Source organism: Amblyomma americanum, chromosome 10 (assembly GCF_052857255.1).
Source record: "Amblyomma americanum isolate KBUSLIRL-KWMA chromosome 10, ASM5285725v1, whole genome shotgun sequence".
Classification (NCBI taxonomy): domain Eukaryota; kingdom Metazoa; phylum Arthropoda; class Arachnida; order Ixodida; family Ixodidae; genus Amblyomma; species Amblyomma americanum.
In genome coordinates, this window is record NC_135506.1 from 54144586 (window position 1) to 54170276 (window position 25691).

The window sequence follows — 25691 nt, forward strand, 5'->3', positions numbered from 1 at the left end:
CCCGAAGACAACGCAACAGACGACGACCTAAACCTCCTCTTCTCGAGCGAAAAAAAAAATTCGATTGATGTCGGTGCCACTGCGAACAGCCAGGCTGCGCCGAGCGCAGCGGAGGCACAGAAAGGCAGCCTGCCGAGCTGCCTGTCACGTCAGGAATCTGGGCCGCTGTACGACGCAGCTGCTGCTCTCTGCTGCGACCCAAAACAAAGACGAAAAAAAAATAAACGCAAAAGCGATAACCGGGAGACGCGCGGCGATACGAGAAGCAAGCACGATCGTTCAATCAACTGTCACGAACGGCGCACCCCAACAACAAAAACGAGCAATACAAAAAGCGTGTGAAACGCGAGCGCGGATGTCCTCTGTGCCCGTTGCTGAATCACCGCGCTGCCACGCACTCCGCGATGCGCGTATTGTTTTGATTCTAGCGCACGCTCGGAGGTGCTGTGAAGTGGAGTAGAGTCTCTGTCCTGCCCTTTCTGCGTACCGTTTCATGCATTCTCCTCGGGCGCGTGTTTTGCGAGGGTGTTATTTCTCAAGAGCGTGCCAAACCTGGCCGGCGCTGGTCGCTTTCCAAGAAGACGACACCCCGACGACCGAGGACAGGTTTTCTTTGCATTTTTCTTCGCTTTTTATACTCCCAGCGTCTGCTCAGGGAAGAAGAGCGCTTTCGTTCCGACGGCTGGCCGTTACTTAATGCAACGCTCGTGATGGGGCAGCAACATAGCGTCTTCACGGAGGAAGAACTCGATGATTATCAGGTACGGCGAACGGGAAAAAAATGAAGAAAAATCAAAGGTTACTTGCGATCGCTGCAGGTACGCTGCTTTGTAGTGAACTCGGGGCTCATGGGCTCTTCTTTTTATCTCCAGGAGCTGACTTTCTTCACCAAGAGCGAGATAATCGTGTAAGTGGACGAAGTGCGGCAATTGCCGGCTATTTTTGCTTTTGTACCGCGACGCGCATAAACCCGGAACTGGGCGACAGCGTCTTTATCGCGTTATCAGTGGCCTTTCCGAGGTGACGAGGTGGTGTTTTTCAGACGAGTAGCGTCTTTGTGTTCCAATTTCCGGGCGCTGGGAGTTGAATTTTGACATCACGTGCGGCATTTTGCGCGCCTGAAATTGAGATCCTAAACTGCCGACAAAGGGCCGATCGCTTGAGGTAGCGTCTGCGATCACTTGAGCGCACTCTCTTGTCCGAGCAACTCCGTGTTTTGACACCTTTTTGTGGACAAGACACATCCAGCTTGAGGCGTGGTTGACTACGGGACATTTTGTGTAGCGCCGTTTGCTTTATTTCGAGTGTAGCAAAGGTCATAGCTAGAGGTGCATAGCACTTACGCATGGCACTTGAAAGCCGCTGCATTGCGTATAATGAGAGGAATGAAGACAAGTGGAAAATATGTATATTGTCAAGGAGAGCCGTACATCTATATACCTTGGGTAAATAATCCATGCACTGCTTTTCTTGTTTTCATGCCAGTCTGTCAATGATCCTTGCAGGGCACATGAGAGATTCAAAATGCTGGCTCCGGATTTAGTGTCCAAGGACCGCAATGCCAAGCTGCCAATGGACAAGATTCTCAACATGCCGGAGCTGGGAGTGAACCCATTTCGTGACAGGATATGTAAGGTTTTCTCATCGAGCAATGACGGCAACATGACCTTTGAAGACTTCCTGGACATGATGTCCGTCTTCAGTGACAAAGCACCACGTAGTGTCAAGACAGAATATGCCTTCCAAATATTTGGTGCGTTCTCCTACTTTATATATATATTTTTTTCATTGCAGTTGCATGTGTTGGGTGCTAGGGTGCTAATGATGTGTTACATGCCTAGTAGCAGGCAGCAGGAGAAAGAAAATGCATGATTCTAGTATTGATGCATGATGCTAGCATTGACCCGAAAGACACGGGACACGGATTTGATCCGAGCCACGGCGATCGCATTTCGATGGAGGCAATATGCTAGAGACCCGTGTACTGTGTGCGATGTCAGGGCACGTTAAAGAACCCCACGTGGTCGAAATTATCTGGAGCCCTTCACTACGGCGTCCCTCATAGCCTGAACCACTTTGGGACATTAAACCCCATAAACTTACCTTTTTTAGATGTTGCTACTCATGCGGCTTTCTGCTGTATTTCAGCCATACCTGGTTGTGCACCGACCTAGTTTCACCCTACAGAATGGACTTCTTTTTTTAAATATCATTTTGACCCATTTGCTTCATCTTTAGTTTCAGTTCCTACCATGGGCATAATCCTGTCTTGTTTTTTCGTTAGCTTCTGCTGTGTTTGAATGGTCGAGAATGATTTAAACTAAACAACGCCCTGAATTCAAGCTTAATGAACTTAATGTACTTTTGTAGTATTTAGTGTAGCGCTGGCTTGCCCATTGTTTTTAAGGGAATTTCACAAGGTTGAGTAGGTGTCTCACTGTCGAAAGTTTGGCTAAGTGGTTAATGGTCATGATAAAATGAAGCTCGAAGGATGCATGACGGATAGAAAGGCCTACCCATATCTTCCTGCATGTCTCTCGTGTGTCCTTCGTGCTTAGTTTCATCTACAGTAGGTTTCAGTTAAGGGAGTAATTGCTCATTAGCATGAGGTTAGACCATACTACCCATCAAGCAATGTGCAGCCACTTTGTAGGGCTCGTTTTCAACAGCACTGTATATTGCTTGCCCTACAAAATATGTTTGGTCAGCACTACATTAGGCCTTGCATATTTATCTCTGCCTGTTTATTATGGCATGCCTCCCTTCCCTTGTGGGCTGATGCTTATCAGCTCTCATCTGATTTTATTCTGTCTGCACTGGTTATTTGTTCATATCTAGAGCTGCTGCTGTGCGACCTTATCAGTGAATTGCATGTATTGCATTATTGACTCGAAATGGCACACAGGGTGTATGTGTGAATTGGAGCCCACAAGTGTTTTGCGTTCATTTTGGTAGCTGGCATCATTCATGCCTTGACCTGACATATCGTGCCTAGTGCATATTAAGCAGCTCTATACGCAATGTCACATTGATGACTGAAGAATAATGTGGAGAGCTTGTTGACAGTTAATTTCATTCATTTTCATTTTAATCTGACCTTGCGGTGTATGTACATAGCATTGATATGCTTTGCACTAAGGTTTAGGGTAACAGCAATGCTTTTTTGTGTTGCTGGCAATGTTTTTGCAATATATTTGTGGGGTTTGGTTGGTTGCTGTGATTCACAAATATTATTTATGAGACAATGCTGGGACTGAAAATCCTTCCTTAAACTTTTTCTCTATGACATCGTCATCCTCGACTACATATCTACTCAGCCCGACAGCCTACATGAAGATTGGCTGCAGTTTATTAACGAACTCTTATTTCACTTAGTCAGCCATGTCCAAGTTGAATGCGACATTGTCACAGGTCAAAATTTCGCTTGTAGTTGAGGGCACTTTGATTGTGAAAATGAACTGCCTGTATGTCGCACTCTACAACTGTCGATGACCAAATTTAATGGAGCAAACCTAACTTTGATGCAAAGAATGTAATCAGTTTGTTCTTAGGTTTCTTAGCATCTCGTGAGCAAATGTGTCTAGTGGTGGCTTTAAGCAGAGTATGAATTCTATCAACTGCTGAGCTACGGAGGAGTGCAGTTATGGAGGCCCTGACAGCAGTATAGCAGTTACGTTCATATAATACAGTGCATCGTGCCACTCTGGGCTGAGGTACCTCTTGCAAACACATGATGCTTATGTCCACACCAGGTTATGTGGTAATTTTCCCAGCTGCTGCGCCTACTGGAGCAGTTCTGCTTAGGGGAGCGCAGCTCATTCGTGTTTGCAGCCGCTCATGATGTTTGGCTGACACCTGACAAGATGCCAGTGGCCTTGATGACAATGGCTGGGTAGGCATTTGACAAATGGTCACATATTTTTCAGACTTCAATGAAGATGACATGATATCCACGGAGGACCTGAAGCAAGTCATCAGCCGGCTGACGCAGCAGGGTGGTCAGGTCTTTGCAGACTACGAAGTGAAACAGCTGATAGAGAATGTGAGTGACCCGCAGACCACTGTCAGGAGTGCTGCGGTTTGTAGGCCGTGTTTGTTGAGTTCGGCTCTCAGCTTCGGACAGCTAGGTGACATATAAGTGCCCCAGAATTAAAATGTTAGCTAATAATTACATAAAAGGCAGTCTTCTTTTTGCTCTCTCAGAAGAGAAGTGCTTTCTTCTTGAGGCTCCAGAGCCGAGTGCTTGAGCACAAAATGCTACGGTGCCTATACTCATTCACTGGGTTGAAGCGCGGACAGATGTCGATAGCATCGCATCTGATATGATATCTCATTTAACGGACTTTCCTTGAACTCCCCCTGCCTCTTTACCACCAGATCCACTTCCGACACATTTAACATCTTCAGGCTCCCTCAGGCAGCGTACAAGTGCTCTTATTCCCCCATGTACCTACCCCCTTCCCGCCAACCTATCACGGGTGGAGGAGGTCTCTCTGAGGCAACTGCGGGTCGGAGTGGCCCTTATGCCTGCAGTTCACCACCCGGAAAAATGCCCTCACTGCGAAACACCCCCTTCTGACACCACTGTCCACCACCTATTGTGGACATGCCCAGGAACTTTGCTGGTGCACACTCGTGTTCTTCATGAGGCAGGCTTATCCTCAAACAATGACTCCGATTTCCACTTGTGGCTAACGAAAAACATTTACGCCCGAAGATTATGTGACTTTTTATACATAACTAGAGTTCATGCCTTTTTGTAACGCATTATGGCGTTCGTTAATGACATCACGTTTCATGCCGTGTGGCACATTTAGCGTCCCAAATAAATAAATAATAAATGCTACGAGCAAGCGTTGGCAGACTTTAATAGTATGCAATGTCGCTACGTGCCATACAGGGACAGCATACATGGCGAGATTAAAGATACACCGGAAGGTTTTGGTTTTAGGAAACGGTCAAGGAACTGATCTGTAGAAAGCGCTAAGGTAAAGCGAAATCAGTGCAGAAAATCATCTCCGCAACCCCTGAGACAAGGAAATGGCTAGTTGAGGGTGCGAAAAATGGATTAGCTGAAAGGAAAGGAACATTGTTAGAAATTATGCTTACTGGCTTGTTCACAGTGAGTATGGTTCAGCATTTTTGCATTCTATTTCTGAGAATCTGTGCACTTCTTCAGTGCCCTTCAAGAAAGCACTTTGAAGGCTGTCATGGTTTTTTTTCCTAGTGGGATCTTCTTTTTCTTCATTTTGTCAAGGTTGTGCGGTGCTTTCCAGTGGACATATAGCTTTTGCAGGTAGCAAAATAATAAATTAGAATTGAGTTCCTTTTGTGTTTTTGCATGTGGTTTTGCAGAGGCTAGTTGCATTGGAGCATAGGCTTCATCTGAGAATCCATGCTAGCCCTTCCTCACCTCAGTTATCCCTCTGTGTCGTACTCAAAAGCGTTGAAACTTTCTTTAGGAACGCATGGTATCATATTCTCTACTTAGACAGGGTGCGAGAGCAGCCTTACACATTGCAACCACCCGTGACAAAGTCGAAGCATAGCAAATCTGCATTTGCCCATTCATGGCCTTACTTGTGCTGAATTCAAGAAAGTACCACAAATCTTATTATCTTACTGAAAAGCTACTTTTCAGCCATTTGCTTGTGATGTTGAATTTGGGTGGAGGCACCCGTTATATTAGTCATACATTGTGCAGTCACCTTGTACACACAGGAATGTTGTTTTTGTGTTGTTTTGTTTTGAACTAGGCAACTAAGATTAAGTTAACAGGTTTCCAGAATAACCGCTGAAAACATCAAGATGTTTTAACTCTATGTTTTAGAATATCAATGCTTTGATGCCATCAGCACCAATGCCATCGCTTTGTAATGGTAGCTTTAATCACCACACTCGAAAAAATTCTGAGGACAGTGTGTGCAAAAATCAGAATGCCTGTGGCCTGTGTGCCTGCTTTGAACACCGCAATCACTGGCCGCTTCTGTGATTGCCCAAATTGGAACAATCACAGTCAATATGAACATGCATTAGCAGCCACAGTCTGAAGAGGCACCGCCAGTGCTGGTTTAAACCGAAAGGTAGCTAGAGGTTACTCCATTTTATTTTGTAGTGACTGTACAATCGGTTCTGTACCCGGGAAAGTTCAGTAGAACTTACAACCCAGACAAAGGCAATTTGTCACTCTTCTAAGGAATTAGTTTTATAACCATTTCAAATTACTGTTAAGGCCATACACTTTGTGCAGCGGTAGTTCATGTGGTATGAATTTTGGAGAGTGGCTGTAGGATCTTTCTCTCTTGCAGCTTTAGGAGCATTCATTAAAGGGACTCTTGTGGACTAATTGAAGCTGGCCTGAATCATGGGTTACTGTGTTCTGATGACAGTGACGCTACTTTCACTGAAAACAGAGCTTTTATAAGATTGAAAAGATCAAAAAATGAAATGTGAAATATGGGTATCAGCACTGCCGGTCGTTTTCGCAAGCAAAATTTAGGGATGCCGAGACCATTTTTCTGTGGATCTCCGGGGCCAGGCTGCACTGCTGTTCACATCCATGTGGTAATCACGGAGTCTCTCTCACTTTTAACTTCAGAGATTGAGAGGTGGGAAAGACGCTGTTCCATCTTTAAATCCAACTTTCTCGGCAATAAATTGCCTTTTGTTGCCAGATTAACATCAGCGTGGCCGGAGCGAACCAAGAACCGATTTGTACTGGGAACAAAAATTAGATGGAATTGTTCTCAGTGTCCCTTTAAGCTGTAACAAGTTTTTAGTAGCCCGTGCTTATCCTTTAGTTTAAAGGCATCATGCAGGTTGCAGATCTTATCTTCAAACTGCACGAAATAAGATGGGAAAAAAATCAGCTTTTCTTTTTTTCAGATATGTCATGTCCAAAAAAAATGATATAGTTTGATAAGTATTGCTGTTGGGAAGAAAAAAGGCTCAGAAACAGGTGCTTTCCTGTTAAAACTGGAAAGTTGTGTCTAGTTGTATACTGCCTACAGACTTTAATGTGAGCTAATATCAAATTTAATCATACGAGACTGCACAGTACACTGGCTTATAACTGCATTACAACAGTTGCATTACATAAGTTTGGCATAAATATTTTGTACACATTGTGGCCTCATGAGTTAGGAAGAGTAAAAGAATACTTTTAGCAAAATTTCCAACCTCGCACGTCAATTGCGGCCGTAAAGAAAGTGAGTCAAATAATGTCCCTGAGCGCCGTGATTGCTTTGAAAATGTGGGACAAAAATGACCCCTGGCTCCATTCAAGGGAACATGAAAAAATATTTATTGTAAATAAAGTGCCATCTCGGCTTTCCTTGAGCGTATACATCTCCGCACGTTGAAACCATTAGTTTCCTGTGTGAAAAGATGCAAAGCACTGGATGCAGTGTTGGGCGTGTTTCACACTCATAGTTGGCGCATGCTTTTTTCGAAGTAGTTTACCAGCCGAGCCTCACCATTTTTTTTTTTCCTGAATACACCAACATTTTTCCGCTGCCTGCATGTGTTCTGGTGGCCCAGTAGCAATTGAAACCATGTGCAGGTTGTCTGTTGGCATGCATCAATTCACGTGTAAGCCTAGCTGGTCAGTACCAGTGAACATATAGCGCTGATTTATTTTTTTCTAGAGTGTAGAGGTATTGATGTCGGAAACGGGAAATGGAGAGACTTACTAGTCATGTCGGAGAAGAAGCAGAGCTGACGGCGTCCAGGCAAAAACTTGCACGTGCCAAACTATGAGGAGTGCTAACTCAAGCTGCTCTTGATGCTGCTCTCATCAAATCTCTGGACGCTATAAAGAAATGCTCGTCTCTTCAGTCATAAGCTGGTAGCACCGTACAAACTGGGTTAAAATGTACCATGTACTTGTCTGCAGGTGCTAAAAGCCAACTAAAAAAAGTGGGTTAAATTTTATCCCTTGCACCACAGACGGTTAACCTGTGGTAGTACCAGTTTTGGTGCTAGCTAGCTAGTTCAATACTTCCCCATTCTGAACGTGCATGCCTAGGAGTGCCTGAGTCTGGTTGTGCATTCTTCTTGCCAAATTTGCTCTATTGGCGATTGTGCAGAAGGACTTCTGCTTATCCCTGTGCATCTTCCTTGCAGATATTGAAGGAAGCTGACCTTGATGAAGACAGGCTTCTAGCATTTGCAGAGTTCGAGCATGCCATCTCAAAAGCACCCGACTTCATGAAGTAAGTATATGCTTGCCGCTGCTTTGAAATTTTAATGTGAAAGCTCGGTTCTTGACCTGCTGTGCTCGTTCAAATGCTTAGTAGGCTGCTTTTCCTTAATGGCCTTTTTTCTTTTTACTACTGTGGACTTCCCGTAAGTTGCATTCTTCCTACTTATCACGAGACATGGCACTTCCTCCATTCTTTTGTTGCCGGTGACTTGATAGCTACAGCTATATCTCTCTGGTAGCTCGGACATGCAGAATCTCAAAAAGAGCGCAGATCTTGAGCGCTGCTTGTGACGGCAGTCTGTGTTCACACTGCTAGTTGCTATCATTCAACTGTCTAAGGGTCTAGGAGAGATTAGATAAACTGCTAACAATGGAAATTGTTTTCATCTCTGAGCACACTTCTCTGTATCCCATTAGCCATTTGGGAACTCTTCGTAAAGAGACTGATAACCAGGAAAAAAAAAAGAAGCTTCTGTTGTACAATCAGTGCAGGAAATGCATCGTTAATGTTCGCACAGAATAATGTCTGGGTGGGCAACTTCGTAATTGCTTTCTGCTCTTGTTTTCAACAGTTCATTCAGGATCAACCTGTGAAGTGTGCCACAGCTGGCATGGAAGGAGCAGCGTGACACCATGTGACAGAGTATTGTAAAGGACTGCCAAAGAGTTCCCTCACGAGAAGGGTACCAAACCTCAAATTTCACTGTGGCATTTACTTGGTACTTTCTTGGTACCTTCCAAATGTTCCTCGCATGGGCATTCATAGCTTCCCAACGTACAGCGTGGCTCAAGACGAGAAGAGCAGGCGAAAATGTGACGAGCACCAAGTAACAGACAATGTCCAGTTTGTTTCGCTGCGTTCATAGCTTGCCTGGTTGCAGATGTAATATCTGCAACTTCTAGGGCAGACTGACTGACAGTATTGCGCAGCACCTGACTTGCCCTCGTTAGGGAAATGTTTGCTACTTATAGAAAGCAGGAAAACCTGCGGCTCCGGCAAGTCCTAGCTTGGCCGTGCATTAAACACGTACCGACTTCGAAGCAAGCCAAAATAGACTTTTTGGCCTAAACGGTAAGGTATTAAAGCAAGTGCCTTATCAGCAGTGGCTGACTTTTAGGTTACCGGAGCCAAAGTTAGCGCTTATCTCTTAAAGATCTGACTTGGTCATTGGCGTGCTGTCCAGGCCATCTGATAAATAGAGCATTGTGGTCATGTGTTCCTGTAGCTGCTAGCATTTAAGTTGTGTGGAATCTCATGCATCAGATGTTTTCAATGCTCGATCTAATACTCAAGCACAGTGACTGACCTCAAGGTACTGTGGCATAGATGTGAAGCATGCGTGTATATAATGTGACTGAGCATTGCCGTGAGCATAGACGGTTCCTTCCCTCGCTTGCCCAGGGCTGTGCTCAGAACAGGGTAAAGGATTTGCTTCGTTTTTATCATTTTGGGCTTTATTCTAAAGGTGAAACAATGTGCAGTCATGCGATTTGTGTGTGCCTGTGGAGTGTTCAGTGGCTGGCCACAGTTTTTGCACCAGGACCTTGGCAGTGTTTGTATATCTTTTTTTTCATAATTTTTTTTTATTACCATGGGTGCCTTCTGATGGCAAGTCTTTGTCTAGAAATTCCAAACATTGTTCAGAGGAGACAAAGAATCGAGGACACAGAAATGGTGGCAGTAACATTTCATAATAATAAGTAATAATGTCACAGATCTCGTGACGTCTTGTGGATTTGTGAACTCTCCCAGTGCAATTATATGAGAAATGAAATCAAGTGGCAAACGCTCAAGTTTATTACTGCCACCTTTTTCGTGCACCAGTTTTAATGCCACTGTATGCCATGATGATGATACACCTGAAACCTACTTGCAGGTTTTCATGTGAACACAAGACTGTTTAGCGTCCCTCATAGCCCGAGTCGCTTTGGGATGTTAAACTCCAATAAACAAGACTGCTTATTTGTGATTTCATCAGTATTTAAAATATCCTCATATAGAATGGCTGTTCTAGTTTTGCAAAACAAAAACCAGAACAGGCGGAAAGACAAAAAGATTGGAAGGCTATTGGTAAAATGATGCCTGTCACATAGAAGATGTTTCAGATATCTTGTGTTCATTCCAGTAGAAAATTTCATTCCGACTGTCGATCGAACTCTTCATTACTTGAAATGATGTTATTTCAAATTACATAACTATGTTGCTCTACATAGCGGGGTTTGCAGCGCACATCTCATGGACGAATGATTTGTGCATGAATCGGGCATGGCACTAGGGAAACTGCAGTTAAGTTCATCTGTGTGGTGCCATGCAAACGGCTTGAAGACACGAGGTGTTATGTATTCAATATCATTTTCTGAGCCCATAAGGCCAAACAATAAGTTTACGGTGTCCAGTTTGTCAGACTTGCTTTCAGGCTTGAGATGATGAATGAATGCATACTCCTGGCCCGCATTTGAAGGTGGTATGTTTTAGTGACTGCAGAATACTTATTTGTGGTAGTGGATACCCTTTGCACTGAGTTGCAGTTGTTAACCAAGACATATGGAAGGCATGTTCACACTCCAGATTTCTCTATGCTGCCCAGTGCTTCATGCATTACTCTGCCACCGTTGCAAGAATTGCTGCTCCAGTTTTCCAGCATATTGCAGTTTCAGACCTTTTTCGTGTTGCCATGTCGTGCCTTAATTTATACGTAATTTTTTGTTGTGTGTATATTTTAGACATTGGTGTTCGGTGTGCATGGAACATCATGCTTCAGTGTGTGAAGCACCATTATTTGTTATGAACTGTACTTTTAAGGTGACATACACATTTTAGAGCCGTAAACTATGTGGCAAACGTGAAAAAACATGCCTTGGATGTGGTTGGGCTTTTTTGCAACTTGACACGTTCACTGAGTCTTCAGTCACTGGTGGACCGCGTCATGTATTCCTGCTGTGTGGCACAAATACTTAGTGGCACTGTGCAGCCATGAAATAGCTCAGATTTTTCAGAGAGCCTGCAAAAGACATACATGCCCGGCTGCTATTGCTACCGGTTGTCGGTTCCATCAAGTTGACTTCGCTGGAGGCTCACTAATACTATGGTGGGACTAAGAAAAAGAATTGGAAAAAAATGGTGTTCCTGGTAGATCCCGCTGCATTTAAGAAAAACTAAGGGTGGCCCACAGATCGGCTACAACACACAGGGATTAGAGCCCCGAAAACCTCTGCTGCAGTGAATGTGTTAAATATGGGTTGTCATGAACCATGTCACTGTTGTGTGGTGGTTTCCATCAACTCATGCAGACTTTAACCACACTACTTTTAACTGTGGTGGACGATACAAAGCCGAGTTGCCCTGAGAAGCAAGGTTGCTTTGGCCTGGGCAGAAACTGTCGTCAATTCACCCTTTCATTGCTGACTGTCAATTGAGCCAAAACCATTGGCCATCATTCAAAGGCAGAAAATTGACCACCAGGCTATATTGAAAGTGGGCTGGATAGTGGATCGTAGTGTTTTAACGTCCCATGCGACTCTGGCTACAGTGACACTGTAGTGGTGGTCTCGGGATTAATTTAGACCGCCTGAGGTTCTTTAACGTGTGCTGACATCGCACAGCACATGGGTGTTATTGTATTTTGCCTCCATTGAAATATGGCAGCCACGGCCGGGATTGAACCTGCGACCTTGGGAGCACCAGCTGTACGCCAAAGGCATCAAGCCACCGTGGCAGGTTATTGAAAGGGACACTGAGGAGAAATTGAAGTTGGCTTGTATCGATAGAATAGCAGCTCCTGATCACAAAAACGCCACTCTTCCTGAAAACAAAGCTCTTGTAATGTAGAAAATGGCAAGAACCAAAATAAAGGTATCGCCGCCACAGGCCAATCTCGCAAGTACAAGCGTGATGACTTCCTAGGACAAGAGGTGCCACCTTGGAGGAATTTTCCTTACTTCATGGGTGCCACGAATCTCTGAGGCTGACAAAGGAAGGTTTGCGCACCGCACCGCTAGCCATCAGAAATCACGGAGTCTGCGTTTACGTCGCGTTTCACGTCACTCCGTTCAGTGACGTCCTAAGTGTTGCCGTGACGTCATAAGAGTTCCCCAAGTTTGAATCAGAGCGGCGGGAAAAACTTTTTCAACTTCGAATCCAAATTTCTTTGAAGTAAATGCATCTTTCGCGCCCAGACAAGCGGCAACAAAGCCATGAAATGCCGAACTATCAAATTTTGCTAACAAAAAAATTGATAAGGAGTTCTCCTCAGTGTCCCTTGAAAGCATTTTTGTGGATTGCTCTTAAAAAACAAACTACTAAGCTGTCTATGCACAGTGCTGCATTGTAAACATTGAGTAAGATGTGACAGGTTGAAGCATCTCATTTAAGTGCCTACCCAAGCCAAAGTTCTCACATGAGTATACATGTTTTTTTATGTAATTGTTCTGTTGATGTTTTATGAAGCACTGTTGTGGAGCAACAAGAGAACCATAGTGTCGCCAAGCAGCTGACACAAGAGCCATGAGCATTGCTTTTACAATGTTTTTTATCGTATATGATAATAGTAATAATAATATTAATAGACATGTTAACAATGCATGCATCATAAAAAATGGGATGCATAAAGGTACACACACACGCACACATTCTTACAAGCGATCCACACAGTGTAACTGCCATATATATATATATATTTGTATGTATGCCCAACAATAAAGTACAGATTTTCACTCTAATGCTTTTCGCAAAATAGACCTGTTTTTCCTTGCCCTGTACCATATATCTTCAACTTCGGCTGTGTGCCTTCCACCTGTGTTTCCAAAAGGAGCGCTGGGAGTTATATCTCCGACACACGGATGCTAAGACACAATGTAGTGAAAGCGCGCATGACATAACTTGCAGGGAAGATCACCAGAGTGCATACTTGTAAAATACGGCTGGACAAGACATGTTAAATGGACAGGTTAGAGGCAAGAGCTATTTTTGCTATTTGCTTTTAATGTAAAATTATTTGCACATGTGGCCACAACTGAGTTGAACTAGCTAATGCACCCACAAATGCTCATCTGCTGATATTGGAGTCCATTAATGTCGACGCTAAAGCACGTGCCTTCGGAAAACCTAGCCGTCTGCAGACAACGCTGCTCCAAGGCCAAACGAGAACTCTTTTTTACACATTATTTCTCAAGTCTGCGGTGTGAAAGCGAGTCAGCTACTCACATGAGTGAACGTAGAAAGGGGAATTTGTGTTATGCTTCACACAGACCACTTGCGTTTCATTCCTGGCCGATATTTATTGCAGGAAATTCCTTCAACTGCATATGTGAATGCATGGCACGTGCCTTGTCTACTCCCACTTCCAATGCTTCATGGTTTCTTTTGCTGCACATTTTGCAGTTGTAAATCAACTCCCACTCGTCCAGCTTGCAGCCCAACTCTTGCTTGAAGTTTTTCTAAACTTGTGCAATGCAACACCAGCCACTTGCGAGTGAGTGAAAATTGAAAACTGGTTTTTTGGGAAAGGAAATGGCACAGTATCTCTCTCTCATATCCTGGACACCTGTGCCATAAGGGAAGGGATAAAGGAGGGAGTGAGAGAAGAAACGAAGAAAGAGGTGCCATAGTGGAGGGCTCCGAGATAATTTTGACCGCCTGGGGATGTTTAACATGCACTGACAGCGCATAGCACACGGGCATCTTTGCGTTTCGCCTTCATCGAAATGCGGCCGCCACGACGCGATCGGGTTTGAACCCGGGAACTCTTGATCAGTAGTTGAGCGCCCTAACCACTGAGCCACCGCGGCGGGCGAGTTAGTGTGCACTAATTATTGTAATTTGATGCACAGGCAGCACGACAGTGCTGATGCTTCACTGATTCCCGTTTTTGCGAGCACTGTCAAGGGTTCATACCAACTAGCATTCGTGTGATGAGCAGCATCGTGCTACATATTTGCTACAAAAGTTTTCAAACTGCCAGCGCTGATCTCTGTGTTTCTGGGGTTGGCCCTCAGGCTATTGTCATGCCTTACGGACTGCCAAGCTAACCGTGTCTTCAAAGCACTAATATTGTGGAGAGGTTGCTGCCATGACAAATATTTCGGAACAGACTAGAAAGACTAGGAGATGACAGGCTTGCTGACAACTTGGAGACACAAGCAGCATGGCCGCATTCTTAGTTTAGTGATGCTATAATTAGTTTTGTGCACTTCTCTGTTCTCCCATTTAGACAGAGTAGAGTCACAACTTGAATTGTGGTAAATGGTGAGCTCTGTCTCCATGGAAACATCTTTATAAGTAAGCGCAGGCTTGCTGCTGCTCTGCATGCTTTGTTTGTGCGAGCCGACCAACCTCCAGTTTCAGATTAAAGGTCCTAGCACCAAGGAATCATGATAAGGTTGAGTGTAGTCTCCCCCACAACCTATATGTTTCTTGTTCCAGCTTTGTTTGCTTGCAAACAGCACGCAGTTAACAGAGCTGCTCAGAACGTGACCTCCTATTTGCTCGTGGGGGTTGGTCAAACGCTCAGTCTGTATGTACAGTTGGCATTAAAATTTTATGGGATGCAGGCGTGCAGGAAAAAGTTTATTCCGACACCATGACGAAAGCCAATCACCTGAAATGCCTGCACGTATAAATTTGTTGCCAAATGCATGCATCCCGTAAACATTTGCTGCTGACTGTATGTTGTGCACTTTGCAAAGGACAAAGATGAAAAATTGTTGCTCGTAATGGACAAACGGTATAGTGGCTGTTCTTGATGCACATACAAAGAAGGGCAGCTGTCGCCATATCGTCGAAGTGTGCGAACGGTATTTTTTCCAAGCCGAAGTGAATATTAATAATCAAGCTCTGCTGCTTAATTCAAAACGAATTGTGTAGCTAAAGACAGAATCGAATCCAAATTGATTAACTTTACGAATATTCGCGAATACTTGTACAAGACGAATAATAGCGCAAAACAGCAAAGTGTTAGTGGCAGCACTGCTGTGGTACGGTGGTGTACAGAGTATTCACGTGACGTCAAGGGCGCCATTTTGTTGTTCAGCGTGTAGCTTCAGCAGTGGAGGCCGGAGCAAGAGGTGATAATCCCATTAGACATGCCCACAGTCTTTCTCAATGCTCCAGAGACAACAAAATGGCTGCTGCTGTGGCGTCAGGGAATACTCTGTATAACTTGCGGAGTTATTACTATAGTAGCTGTAAAAAGACGCAACACTGATCTCTGCATTTAACACTTGCAGCACGAAGTCGGTACATTTTTTTTTTTTACTGTCATGTCATGTCATGCTGTGCGGCATTGGCGGGGGCCCTATTTCTGAGGTAATCATTGGAGAAAGCTATGGCATATGCTATTCGAAATTCGTGCTAATTATTCAAAACTTCAATGCTCTTCAGAGCTTGTGAGGTATCAATAAATAATAATAAAAAAAAAACCTCATGTCATGTCATGTCATGCTGCGCAGCATTGGAGTGGGCCCCATTTCTGAGGTAATCATCGGAGAAAGTTACGGCGTAAGTTATTCGAAATTCGCGCCAATTATTCAAAACTTATTCAGAAAGCTGAAAGCTTATTCGATTCGTTTCAAATAATTTTTAACATACACAAGTCGATTTGTTCAGCGAATCAAATTCGAGGGTATTCGATTCACCATTAGAAAATTTCAAATATTCTCATACCCCTAAATGTTGAACCTTTTGCCTTCGTACCTTGCTAATAACATCGAAGCTCTGTGCTTGGAGTGACTGCACACGTGAAGCATTTGTGTTTTCCAACAGCAGTAGGTGACAGGGCAAGTTCACACTCTGAAGTGTGATGAAAATACAGCACCACGGTTGCAGTGGTTTTAGTGGGCATTATGGCAGACTTAGTTTCTGAGGTGACTAAAGTCCTATATTACAATCTGTCTGGAACTACATGTCACTACAACACCTGCTCTTCAGCCTTGAACATTAGCTGTTTGGTGCAAAAGAAAGACCACCATTCAGCTTAACCGCTCTGTCTCTATACAGGAAAAAGCATCTCGTCTTTTTAGTGGAGACATTTTGCAACGTTGGTTAAAACTATTAAAACTCCTGTCTGGAGCTACATGTCACTACGAGACCTACTCTTCAGCTTTGAACACTAGCTGTTTGGTGCGAAAGGAAGGCCACCATTCAGCTTAACCGCTCTTTCTCTCTGCGGGGAAAAGCATCTCGTGTCTTTTTCGTGGAGGCATATTGCAGAGTTGGTTAGAACTTTTAAAACTAAAACCAGGTCTGAAGCCAAATTTTGGGTCCACTACTGTCCCGAAGATATTTGGTACTGCTAAGCAGGAAAAATTTGCAATGTCTTGTGCAATCACTTTTGCCTCACCATTCGCAGCCAGTCTGGCAAAAAAAACCTTTGGAACTTTTACCCTACTTGTAACATAAAACATACAGCTTCAAAAACAACAGTACAGGAGGAACGTTTTAGGGTATACTTGCACTTCTAGCAAATGGCAGGTATGTTAGAAGACCGATGTTTAAGTACAAATAGGTTCAAAGAACAAGACAACAGTCAACAATCTGCTGTTCAAACCTGCTGTAATTTGAATGTTCATTTCCCAATAAATCTGCTCATTGCTAAAAGTGCCACTGCCATCTTACGTGTTCCTTCCGTCCTTTTGTTTTTGCGCTGGCATTGAGAAGTATGTTTCAGACAGCCCATTTCAGCACAATCGTACCGCATAGCTGACACCGATTGTGCACGCACGCTACTTTTTCCAGCAAATGGCATCCCAGCACATCATGCACAAAGGTGCAAACAAAATCGAACTGTATTACGCACAAAAGGGGAAAAAGAAAGGCAGACAGATGATGAAACAACCGACAACAACATTTACAGGTACTGTTTTAAATACAATGCTAAGGATGGACACCACCACAATGCGTTTCCAGTCAACCCACCCCCATTCTATCACATCCAAACTCTTAATCATCCAAGGTGACCAGTCGTGCACAAGTGCTCCAGACCAAGCTTCGTGCCCGTAGTAACATCCATACTCACGCACAATTATAAAGCTGAGTGTAGTACATGATGTCTAATCAGAAAGACATACACGATGGAATCTTCAAAGCACTTCGGCATATCCAGATACCAGGAGGAACATCGCTTCGGAGACGTGGATGTTTTATCCAGGCCTAGCACGAACTCATTTTACATACAAATGGCATTTTGTGTTGCCTTTTGCCTAGTGCCGTCTTGTCGTAGTACTTGTTTGTTTTGATAAAATGATGGAACTGCCAGCAGCAGTGCGAAGACAGTAATGTTGGAGAGGCAGCAGGGATTCTTCGGTATTGATGCAACCCATAATTTCCGGTGCGGCGTGATTTGTAATGATTCTAGCTTTTACTGCAGCCCTGCATGTGGGTGCTCAATGTCAAGGATGCTACAGATAGTTGCAGATTCCTCGAGTGCCAACATAGAGTAAAAACAAGTTGTGGCGAAATGACTTTGCAGGTGCGTCGATAAAGGGACCGTGCTTCTGCATCAGGAGAAGAGGGACAGTAGTCTGGCTAAGTACACTGCTTGTACAAATTAAATGTCTGTAAAGCTGGTAGTGCAGGAATTGATGCCTCAAATATGTTCACACAACTGGCAGTCAATTTCATTGCCTCCGACATCACATTCAGAACGGGAAAATGCACATTGCTTGCATTTCACGAACATGCCACATAGCGCAACAGATGCCTGGAAAAGTGCACATGGCCAAGACAGACAAAGTTTGCATCATTCAGACATGCACCTTGAAGAAACAGGAAAGCCTACTTTAGGTTGCATCATAAAACTAGTAGAGATGTAATTACGTACAGGACAAATAGATAGGCCACTTGCCTCTAAGTTAGATTCCAGATGTGACAAGTACATCACATGAAACACCTCTCGATGTTAAGACAGAACACTTCTCAATCATGTAACCATAATACTCTCGCATATGATGCAGTTTGCATAAGCTGCAGTATGGTGCAACAAAACCAAGCATAGTTCTCCCATTGTACTTCTGAGCAGCTCACTGAACAGTCGCACCACATTGGCTTTCATGACGTATAGCTAACTTTGTAATACATCCTGCAAGGTAAAGGACTGCCTCAACGAGACAGTTTGATAAGTAAGGAAACTCTGTCATTGCAGTAACTGACTGAAATATCATCTATAGTCCGCTTGTGGCATGCATTCCCGCCAATAAGGCATTCTGGACAAAGACTTGCCTCTGCAAGAAGCAAGGCTTCATTATGTACATGGCGACAAAGTTTAGTGTACTGAAATAAATTTGTCTACAGGAAATTAGAGTTGCTAAGCAGCAGGTCTTTTTTTTTTTCTGCATACTCAACTACGAAGTCAGATTTTAGCTCTTTTTGATGATGATAACCATTTTAAACACAGCGAAACTAAGAGGAGGTGGAAGATTGAAACGCACTTGTGAGGCTCACAAAATGGAAAAGTTGACAAAAAAAAACACTCAACAATAAATCTTAAGTAAACACACCATATGTCTGAACATGAAAAACAATGGCATGAACACAATGCAATTTGGGCAACTGTGAATGGTGACAAAGAAAACATGCACTTTTGTAACAAAAAATACATACTGCACAAAAACGAACTAGTGAAAGAAAGGAAAATTAAAATCACAGCTACCAGCTTCATGTCCTGCAACAAATGCTACATTATTTCGTAGACACCAGCCCTCTTATGTACATATATGCTGCTCACCACATGGGTAACCTGTTCTGTACACCATTTTTCTTGCCAAAATCCAAGCAACAACGCTTGACGTTGTTTGCAACTGCGAAAGTTTTGCATTAATGAAAGGCACGGAGAAAGGAAAATGTTACATGATAATGGTTGATGAGAAAGCGATAAGCCATGCATTTCTCACAGTCGGGAGCTAAACTAGGTGGAAAAATGAGCAGCAAAAATAAAGTGGCTAGCAAACTGCAAAATCTCCTGCAAATCTGAGAAAGCAACAGATATCAGTGTGGCGATAATTTTGATGAACAGCCTGTCAGGTCGTGCAGTGCTGAAAAGGCTATTACACAGCAAAACAGGAGAAAAAAAAAATTGACAGAAAACGTGATGTTTGTAGCACTTTTTTGGAGCTGCTTAGCCTAACTTCGGCACTGAACTTCCTAACACCTGTGCTCTTTCACTGCATTTCGTTTACATGCCACACAATATACACAGGTGAAATTAGTTTTCTATGAAAAGAAACGTTGTAAGAGGCCCTTCTTCTAAAAAGCTATGCAAGGTCTGTCAGAAAGCGTGGTTCTCTTTGCTTAACAGCACCTGCACCATGGGACGTTGACTACGCTCATGACAAACAGTTGTCACAAGTACAGAGAAATGTTCTGTAAGCAGCCTCAGGATTTTGCCACTGCTATGAGTCACATTCACAGAATAACATTTTTTCCCCTCAAATGTATGTAATTTAATCACTTTTTCTTAAAGTATAAGTCAATCAAACCTACAGCACATAAAACCAGGTTAGAGATATGCACTATCAAAGACCAAAACAGTAAAATAAGCACCATTGCTTATAAAATAAATAAAAACTGCAGTAACAAAGTAACAAAGGTAAAGATGTCTAAAAAAGAAGGTACTGCTGTATTTGCTTCCGGCAGATCTCTTTGAAAACATCAAAAAAGCATGACTATAAGACACCATCACAACCTTTCACCTCTTAAATAGGATGTCAGGCAGGAAACCACAACCATACCCGAAATTTCGTTTGATTCCACTTTTTTTTTTTTGGACTCCTCTATCACGTGAAGCCTCGCCAGGTTATGAAAGAGTAGCCAGGGCATGTTTGGAAGCCATAGCCATAGATTCGAGACACCTAAGCATTCATTCAGATCCATCAAATATATACTTACTCATGGCTGACCCACAATGGCATACTTAAGTATTTGCAATTAACTTGCCTGCCTTGATAACAAACAACCGTGGCTAGACATGCCTCGATGCTTACAACATCTATACTTGGTCACGAAGTATCTCTTCAGTTTTGACTATCAGTCCTTGTTGACGAGGCGTTTTACAGTTCAATGCTGTCAGCTTTACTAAAAACATCTTCTCGGAGATCGACTAGCAGTAAAATGCGCTCAGGTCAACAGCACAAGAACAGTTGCAGATGTATTCAGGCAAACAAACTGCATGAAATGAATTGAGATTAGGCTTGGTCGTTGAAGAAAACATTGCAATCCCTTGTGTTACAACTAATAAGTACTCACTCTCCCGGGGGAAAAAAAAAGCAAGAAATGAGAAGAGGAAAGGCTCCTTCACACCTGCCGTGTTAATAACAAAAACAATCCACAACACATGGTCTACCACATGAATGGTATGTTTAAGACAAATGGAGGAAAAATTTTTCTGTTTCCTCACACATACAACCGGGAACAATCCTAGGCTGTAAGAGGTCAGCTTGGAAGAAGAGAGCCCAGCTGGTGATACATCAGCTGACTTGGTATGTGGCTATGTGTGGCTTCTTTGTAGGCGACTTGGCAGACAACTTCAGAGCCAAGTAAACTGTAACAATACACCAGCCGCAGTCTGCAAATGCAAGCCACAGCACTCCTTTTGGTGTCCTTGTGGTTGCAGTACAGAGCCTGCAGACGCACACGCAGAAAGATACACTCATTGCAGATGGCCTCGGGGACAATGCAGCAGGCGTTGCCACAGGCGACAATGCAGGAAACACTGAAGGCAGTGTTAATAATAATTCTGCAAGCACCGCAACGAGGTCACCAACATCAGACAGACGCACATGCACTAGAGTTTGTGGTATGAACGCTGTGATGTCACGCCTTATGCAGTCTAATGCACGGTTTGCAACAGTAGCCAGTACAGCAGAGGCAACCATGATATCAACAGTTTGCAACAAAAGAGGCAGCGTGCTCAAAGGGGTAGATCTCGAGGATACTCCTATTGCTGCACTGCCACTGCACAGAAGCATAGCCGAGAGCCCTGGCGCCAGTAGCAACGCCTTGTGGGGCTTAACGCAAACAAATTTCAGTTACTATTTCTTGACTTATTCATCATGGCATGCATCTAAAGGATTTGTCCATGCAGCATTTCAACAATACTGGTGAAACTAGATTTTCTGAGAACCCATAACCTTCTTTTCCCTGTGAGCCAATTAGAAAAATTCTCCTTAATATTCATTGGAATTTCACTTTGGAATTTCATACTGCATGAAATCAAATCATGTGCTATGTTAAAGGTCTTTTCTCCTCAAAATGCACATCGTAATCCCTTGTTAATTTTTTGTTGCACTGTCTTTATTGCTCCTTGCTATGCTTTGCACATATGTTATCTAGCGTTTATTTCCTAGCTTGTGATTTTGCTTTAGTGTGAACATTTTTTTCATTAACGTAACGTTTTTCAACCATGGGACCTCCTAGAACATTAGCCAGACAACACAGCTGTATACCCAATGGCAAAAGGAGGAGATGTCCCCTCGAGTCTTGAACAGGGCTTCCTCCTAAACTGACAACAGTCTCAATTTTTTGTTGTTTACAGTGTTAAATTGCTCTAAATAACACCTCAAACAACAATCCACAATAATAGCAATTTCAGTTGACAAACCAATGCTGATCAAAATAAGAGATTGGCCTCTTTAACTCTGCTGCTCTCTGTAGATTACAATAATGAATCTAACGACGTATCCTGTGGCACAAATTCCCACCAGATGCCACTACTGGCACAGCACAACTCCCAGTTATGCCTAAGCACGGCAGTAACACAGCTGGAGTAATGTGCACACATACACGTGCACATCAAGCAAAACCTTTCCATCACAAAGACCAGGGGTCACGGCTAGTCCCTCTCTGGCACTTTCCACGGGGATGTTTGTGCCACTGTCGGGCACTGGACACACACACACAACGTTGCAGTTGGAAGCGAGCGCGGCACAACGTGGACACGTCAACCACTTTGGGCAAAATTAGCAGAGAGGACTCCCCGCTGCCGTGGCGAATGAGGGGTCACCAACTGATGAGCCTCACTGTCCCCAGCTGTGAGTTCGTCTCAAGACTCATACAGCAGGCGCTGGTAATGTGGGTAGATCTGCCATGTGGGGAGGTGCAGCGAAAACTCCAGGGCCACCAGAACGCCAAACTCAAAGTCGAGTAGGTCCTTTCGGTTCAGCCGGAAACCGCACTCGAGTTTCTGCACGGAAATCGCAAACGCAGTGTTTCATGCTGCCAAATTCAACAGGAACAATATGGTCAACTGTGGATGATTCAAACTCGAAGGGGACCAAAGGTTTGTTAAAATTACGCGAGTTCGAACTAACGGGCGCATTTTTAATACATTTGATGTTGATGGGCCTAAAGCAGCAGTTCGAACAAACTGGTTGCTTGAATTAAGAAAGTCCGAGTTGACAAGAGTCCACTGCATTAATGGTTACATCAGCCACTCTCAGAAACTGCAGCATATCACAAATAAGTCGATACTGAGAGGTTTTCACAATGCCCCATTCGTGACTAATATCAACTATCAAGCCTGTGGTGTCTTGCTCATGGCTGTGAATTGTGGGCTTTAGTTACTGAAAGCGACACACGGGCTCCAAGAAATAACATAGTGGAGGACTACAAATTAATTTTGACCACCCGTTCCTTTAACATGCGTTTCGCCTACATCGAAACGCGGAAGCGGCGGTCTGGATTGAACCTAGCTAGGTCCTCCGGCTCAGTAGCCAAGCGCTCTAACCACTGAGCCACTGTGGCTTATGGTACTATCCTTGAAGCCAACTACTTCCAGGTATTGCTCAAGTAATGCTTTGTCTAAGCTGACTTTTGTTGATGCGCAATGTTCTGTGAAATATATGAAAAAGTACAACTTTTACAAAAACAAAGCAAGTCATGTTCCAATTTGTAATACTACACAATGCTTTTCAGTTTTAACCTGGTCGCTATTTTGCTTCACAACTGCTCTCCGACAGTGGTTTTGGTACCATCCATGGTACTAGACCAACTTATCAAGCCAAGCCAACTTATCAAGCCAGGAGGTTCTCACACAGATGGTGTCACACTTAAAGGAGTCTTTTCTAGTGTTGTAGTAATAGCAGGACATGACAATACGCAAGCAAATATTGCCTTAAGTGCAACAAGAGCTTTGTCTCATGCGAGCACCAAGTCCGTTGCAACATAGCTCGTCCAGTAGCTTTGCAGACGCTGTTTTATTTTTTTCACTATGCGACATATTTAAGCTCTGGCATCCAAATTGCATGTTGTATGCAGAACAGAAAACTGTGTGAAAAATGCCGATTATTGATTTTCATTTCCTTCACCAGTCTTAGCAGTAGTAGCTGTTATACTGCGCATGTGCATTCCCCATGTTACATGCCAGTCAGATGAAAATGACTGCAAGGAAAACAAACAGCAAACTCTAGAAGCTAAGACTCGCCAATGGTGGATTCAACAGCGCAAAATAAATGCTGAAAACTGATCGCCACATTTTGAAAAAAATAAATGCAGAAAGTCCACTCCCTGATTCCGTTACTCACGGTAGATAATAGGGTGTTGCACAAGGTTGTGCACTGTCTGCATTTGCCAACGCTTACTGTAATGCTGACCTCAGCTGAGTCAGAGGTGGACCCGAGATACAGTAACAATGCAGAGCAAAGAAGATCTTTTTCAGGGAGGGGGTTCTATTTATACCATTAGGTCACTGGCATGAATACCGTGGGACCCCATGCATGGCTAATCAGAGTAAACGGTGAGTAATACGAGGCCAGGCAATGACATAACGTGATGGAGACACGCCAAGTCTTTAGAACATAATGAAACTGAAATCAGGCACACTATCTATTGAACACTTTCAACACACTACAATACAACAAGCTATTCTTTTCACCTGTCTCTCTACCCTAATTCTTTTCCTGCTGGCTGCAGATCGGGCGTGTGAGGAATATGTGGCCATTTCCTCTCTCTTTTAGCTACCTTTTTTATTACTACTATTATTGTTTCGAATAAAACTGCCACTACTACTGCTATGACACTTACCTCAATGAGGGTTCGCATTTCGTTGCCCTTGACATCGTTCAGCTTGGCTGAAAGCAACAGGCACGCCCCAGCACACAACTTGCGGTTTTGCTTATGAATCAGCAGCTGCAGCAAAAAAAAAGAAAGGAAAATGAAGGAATTCCTGGAGTCATCTGGACCAGCGTCCAGAAATGACACAACCTCGAGAATGTGCCCCAGCCTTGGTCCGCACAGCAACACTGTCAACAGAGCCACACACCCTGTGGACAGCGACCCGTACATGAAATGCTAAACCAGGAAACATGAGACAGCTGTGCGCTAAGACCACAGCCTCTACGGACGCCCTTGCGCTAAATAAGCGAGTTCAATTTAAGAATGTGGTCTTTTTGAGATCACCCGCAACACACTACAAACATAGTGTCGTTTACCACAGGGAAAGTTCCTCACACAGCTATCAATGTAGAAAATTCCCAGAATGGGGAAAAGAATGGAGCTCAGCTTTGCTCTGGTATCATTCTATCCAGCCACACTACAACAGAAGCACAGGCTGGGGTCAATTTGGGAGGGCTTTCATAAGAAAGACAAATTTTTAATTCAATCAAACCCAGTGCTCCTCATTCTACTAAGCCTTGTCGAGTTTCTCAAATGCTGCCTTCTCTTTTGGTGCGAACAGTGAATGGGCTGCTAAACTCCCCTTACCTTCAGGATTAGCTTCTCAAAGAACACATAGGCTTGGGCCACTGTTAATAGGTCGATTCCGCACTAGAAGAGATAGAAAAAATTTATGAAAGAAGACATCAAAAACATGGCACGAATTATAAAACCTTGCTTCAAATTTTATCAGTTCAAATCACTTGATGCATACCTGCATAATGAGGAGTGAGCAAAAAAATAACAAGGATACAAAACTACACATCCCGAAAGGAAAGCCACAGCTCTTCTCTAATTTATTACAGTAATAACCACAGGGAAACAGTCCAAAATAGAATACGAAACGCTAGCTGACTTAAGTCTGAGTTTTAGAGGATTGCTTAACACCCTTTCAGATGTGTATGGTCACATAACACATGAAAAGTTGTGTGATGCACTCATGTGCATTACAGGAGGGGTATTCTGAGGGTAAGCAGAACTGCGATAGAATACAGAATCTTATTGAAAAAAAAAATTATGAAAGCCTATTTTCAGTGCTGAATGCAATTCTCATGCACTCAAATGTTAATGAAAGAGTGAGAAGCTTGCCGTTTCCTGTAGAAAACCACATTTCAGAAGGGGAAAAAAAAAACTTCTTCATTGGCTCCTGAACTATTTGTGCCCAACACCTCAAAGTATATATTAGTTGAAGCTTTCACCATGCAAGGACACTTTATTGGCCACGAAACGAAGATCATGAGGTATCAGCCTTAGGGAATAAAGAATTGTATGGATGATTCTTGGAATGCCTGGCAGCATCAAAATAGAGCGATTTGCAATGAGTAGCAGTCTCATCCTTATGGACACAGA

General features: G+C 43.5%; 2 protein-coding genes across 4 annotated transcripts in view; one reads left to right on the forward strand and one right to left on the reverse strand.

Annotated features, from left to right (window-relative positions):
- The first annotated feature begins 150 nt into the window (after window positions 1-150).
- Window positions 151-12922, forward strand: LOC144106931 (calcium and integrin-binding family member 2-like). Of its 2 annotated transcripts, XM_077639893.1 has the most exons (6): window positions 151-761; window positions 873-907; window positions 1506-1753; window positions 3927-4042; window positions 8125-8213; window positions 8776-12922. In XM_077639893.1, the coding sequence occupies exons 1-6, from the start codon at window positions 711-713 to the stop codon at window positions 8795-8797; spliced, it is 561 nt and encodes a 186-aa protein (XP_077496019.1). In that variant the 5' UTR covers window positions 151-710; the 3' UTR covers window positions 8798-12922. The 2 variants fall into 2 exon arrangements, with proteins under 2 accessions (XP_077496019.1, XP_077496020.1); XM_077639894.1 differs by lacking the exons at window positions 151-761; window positions 873-907 and adding an exon at window positions 1048-1164.
- A 4044-nt stretch (window positions 12923-16966) lies between these two features.
- The window catches only part of LOC144106929 (CDK5 and ABL1 enzyme substrate 2-like), a 135841-nt gene continuing 127116 nt past the window's right edge, over window positions 16967-25691 (reverse strand). For both annotated transcript variants that reach the window (XM_077639891.1, XM_077639890.1), the window contains 3 exons: window positions 24891-24953; window positions 24213-24317; window positions 16967-22374 (listed from right to left, as the gene is read on the reverse strand). In XM_077639891.1, coding sequence (XP_077496017.1) covers window positions 22234-22374; window positions 24213-24317; window positions 24891-24953 — 309 coding nt within the window. In that variant the 3' untranslated portion in view covers window positions 16967-22233. The remainder of the gene's footprint in view (window positions 22375-24212; window positions 24318-24890; window positions 24954-25691) is intronic.

Bases quoted from the DNA above. Each gene is read 5' to 3' on its own strand.
- LOC144106931 (XM_077639893.1), top strand. From the start codon at position 711: ATGGGGCAGCAACATAGCGTCTTCACGGAGGAAGAACTCGATGATTAT. The intron at 762-872 runs GTACGGCGAACG...TTTTATCTCCAG, and splicing joins AAGAACTCGATGATTATCAG to GAGCTGACTTTCTTCACCAA. The intron at 908-1,505 runs GTAAGTGGACGA...TGATCCTTGCAG, and splicing joins ACCAAGAGCGAGATAATCGT to GGCACATGAGAGATTCAAAA.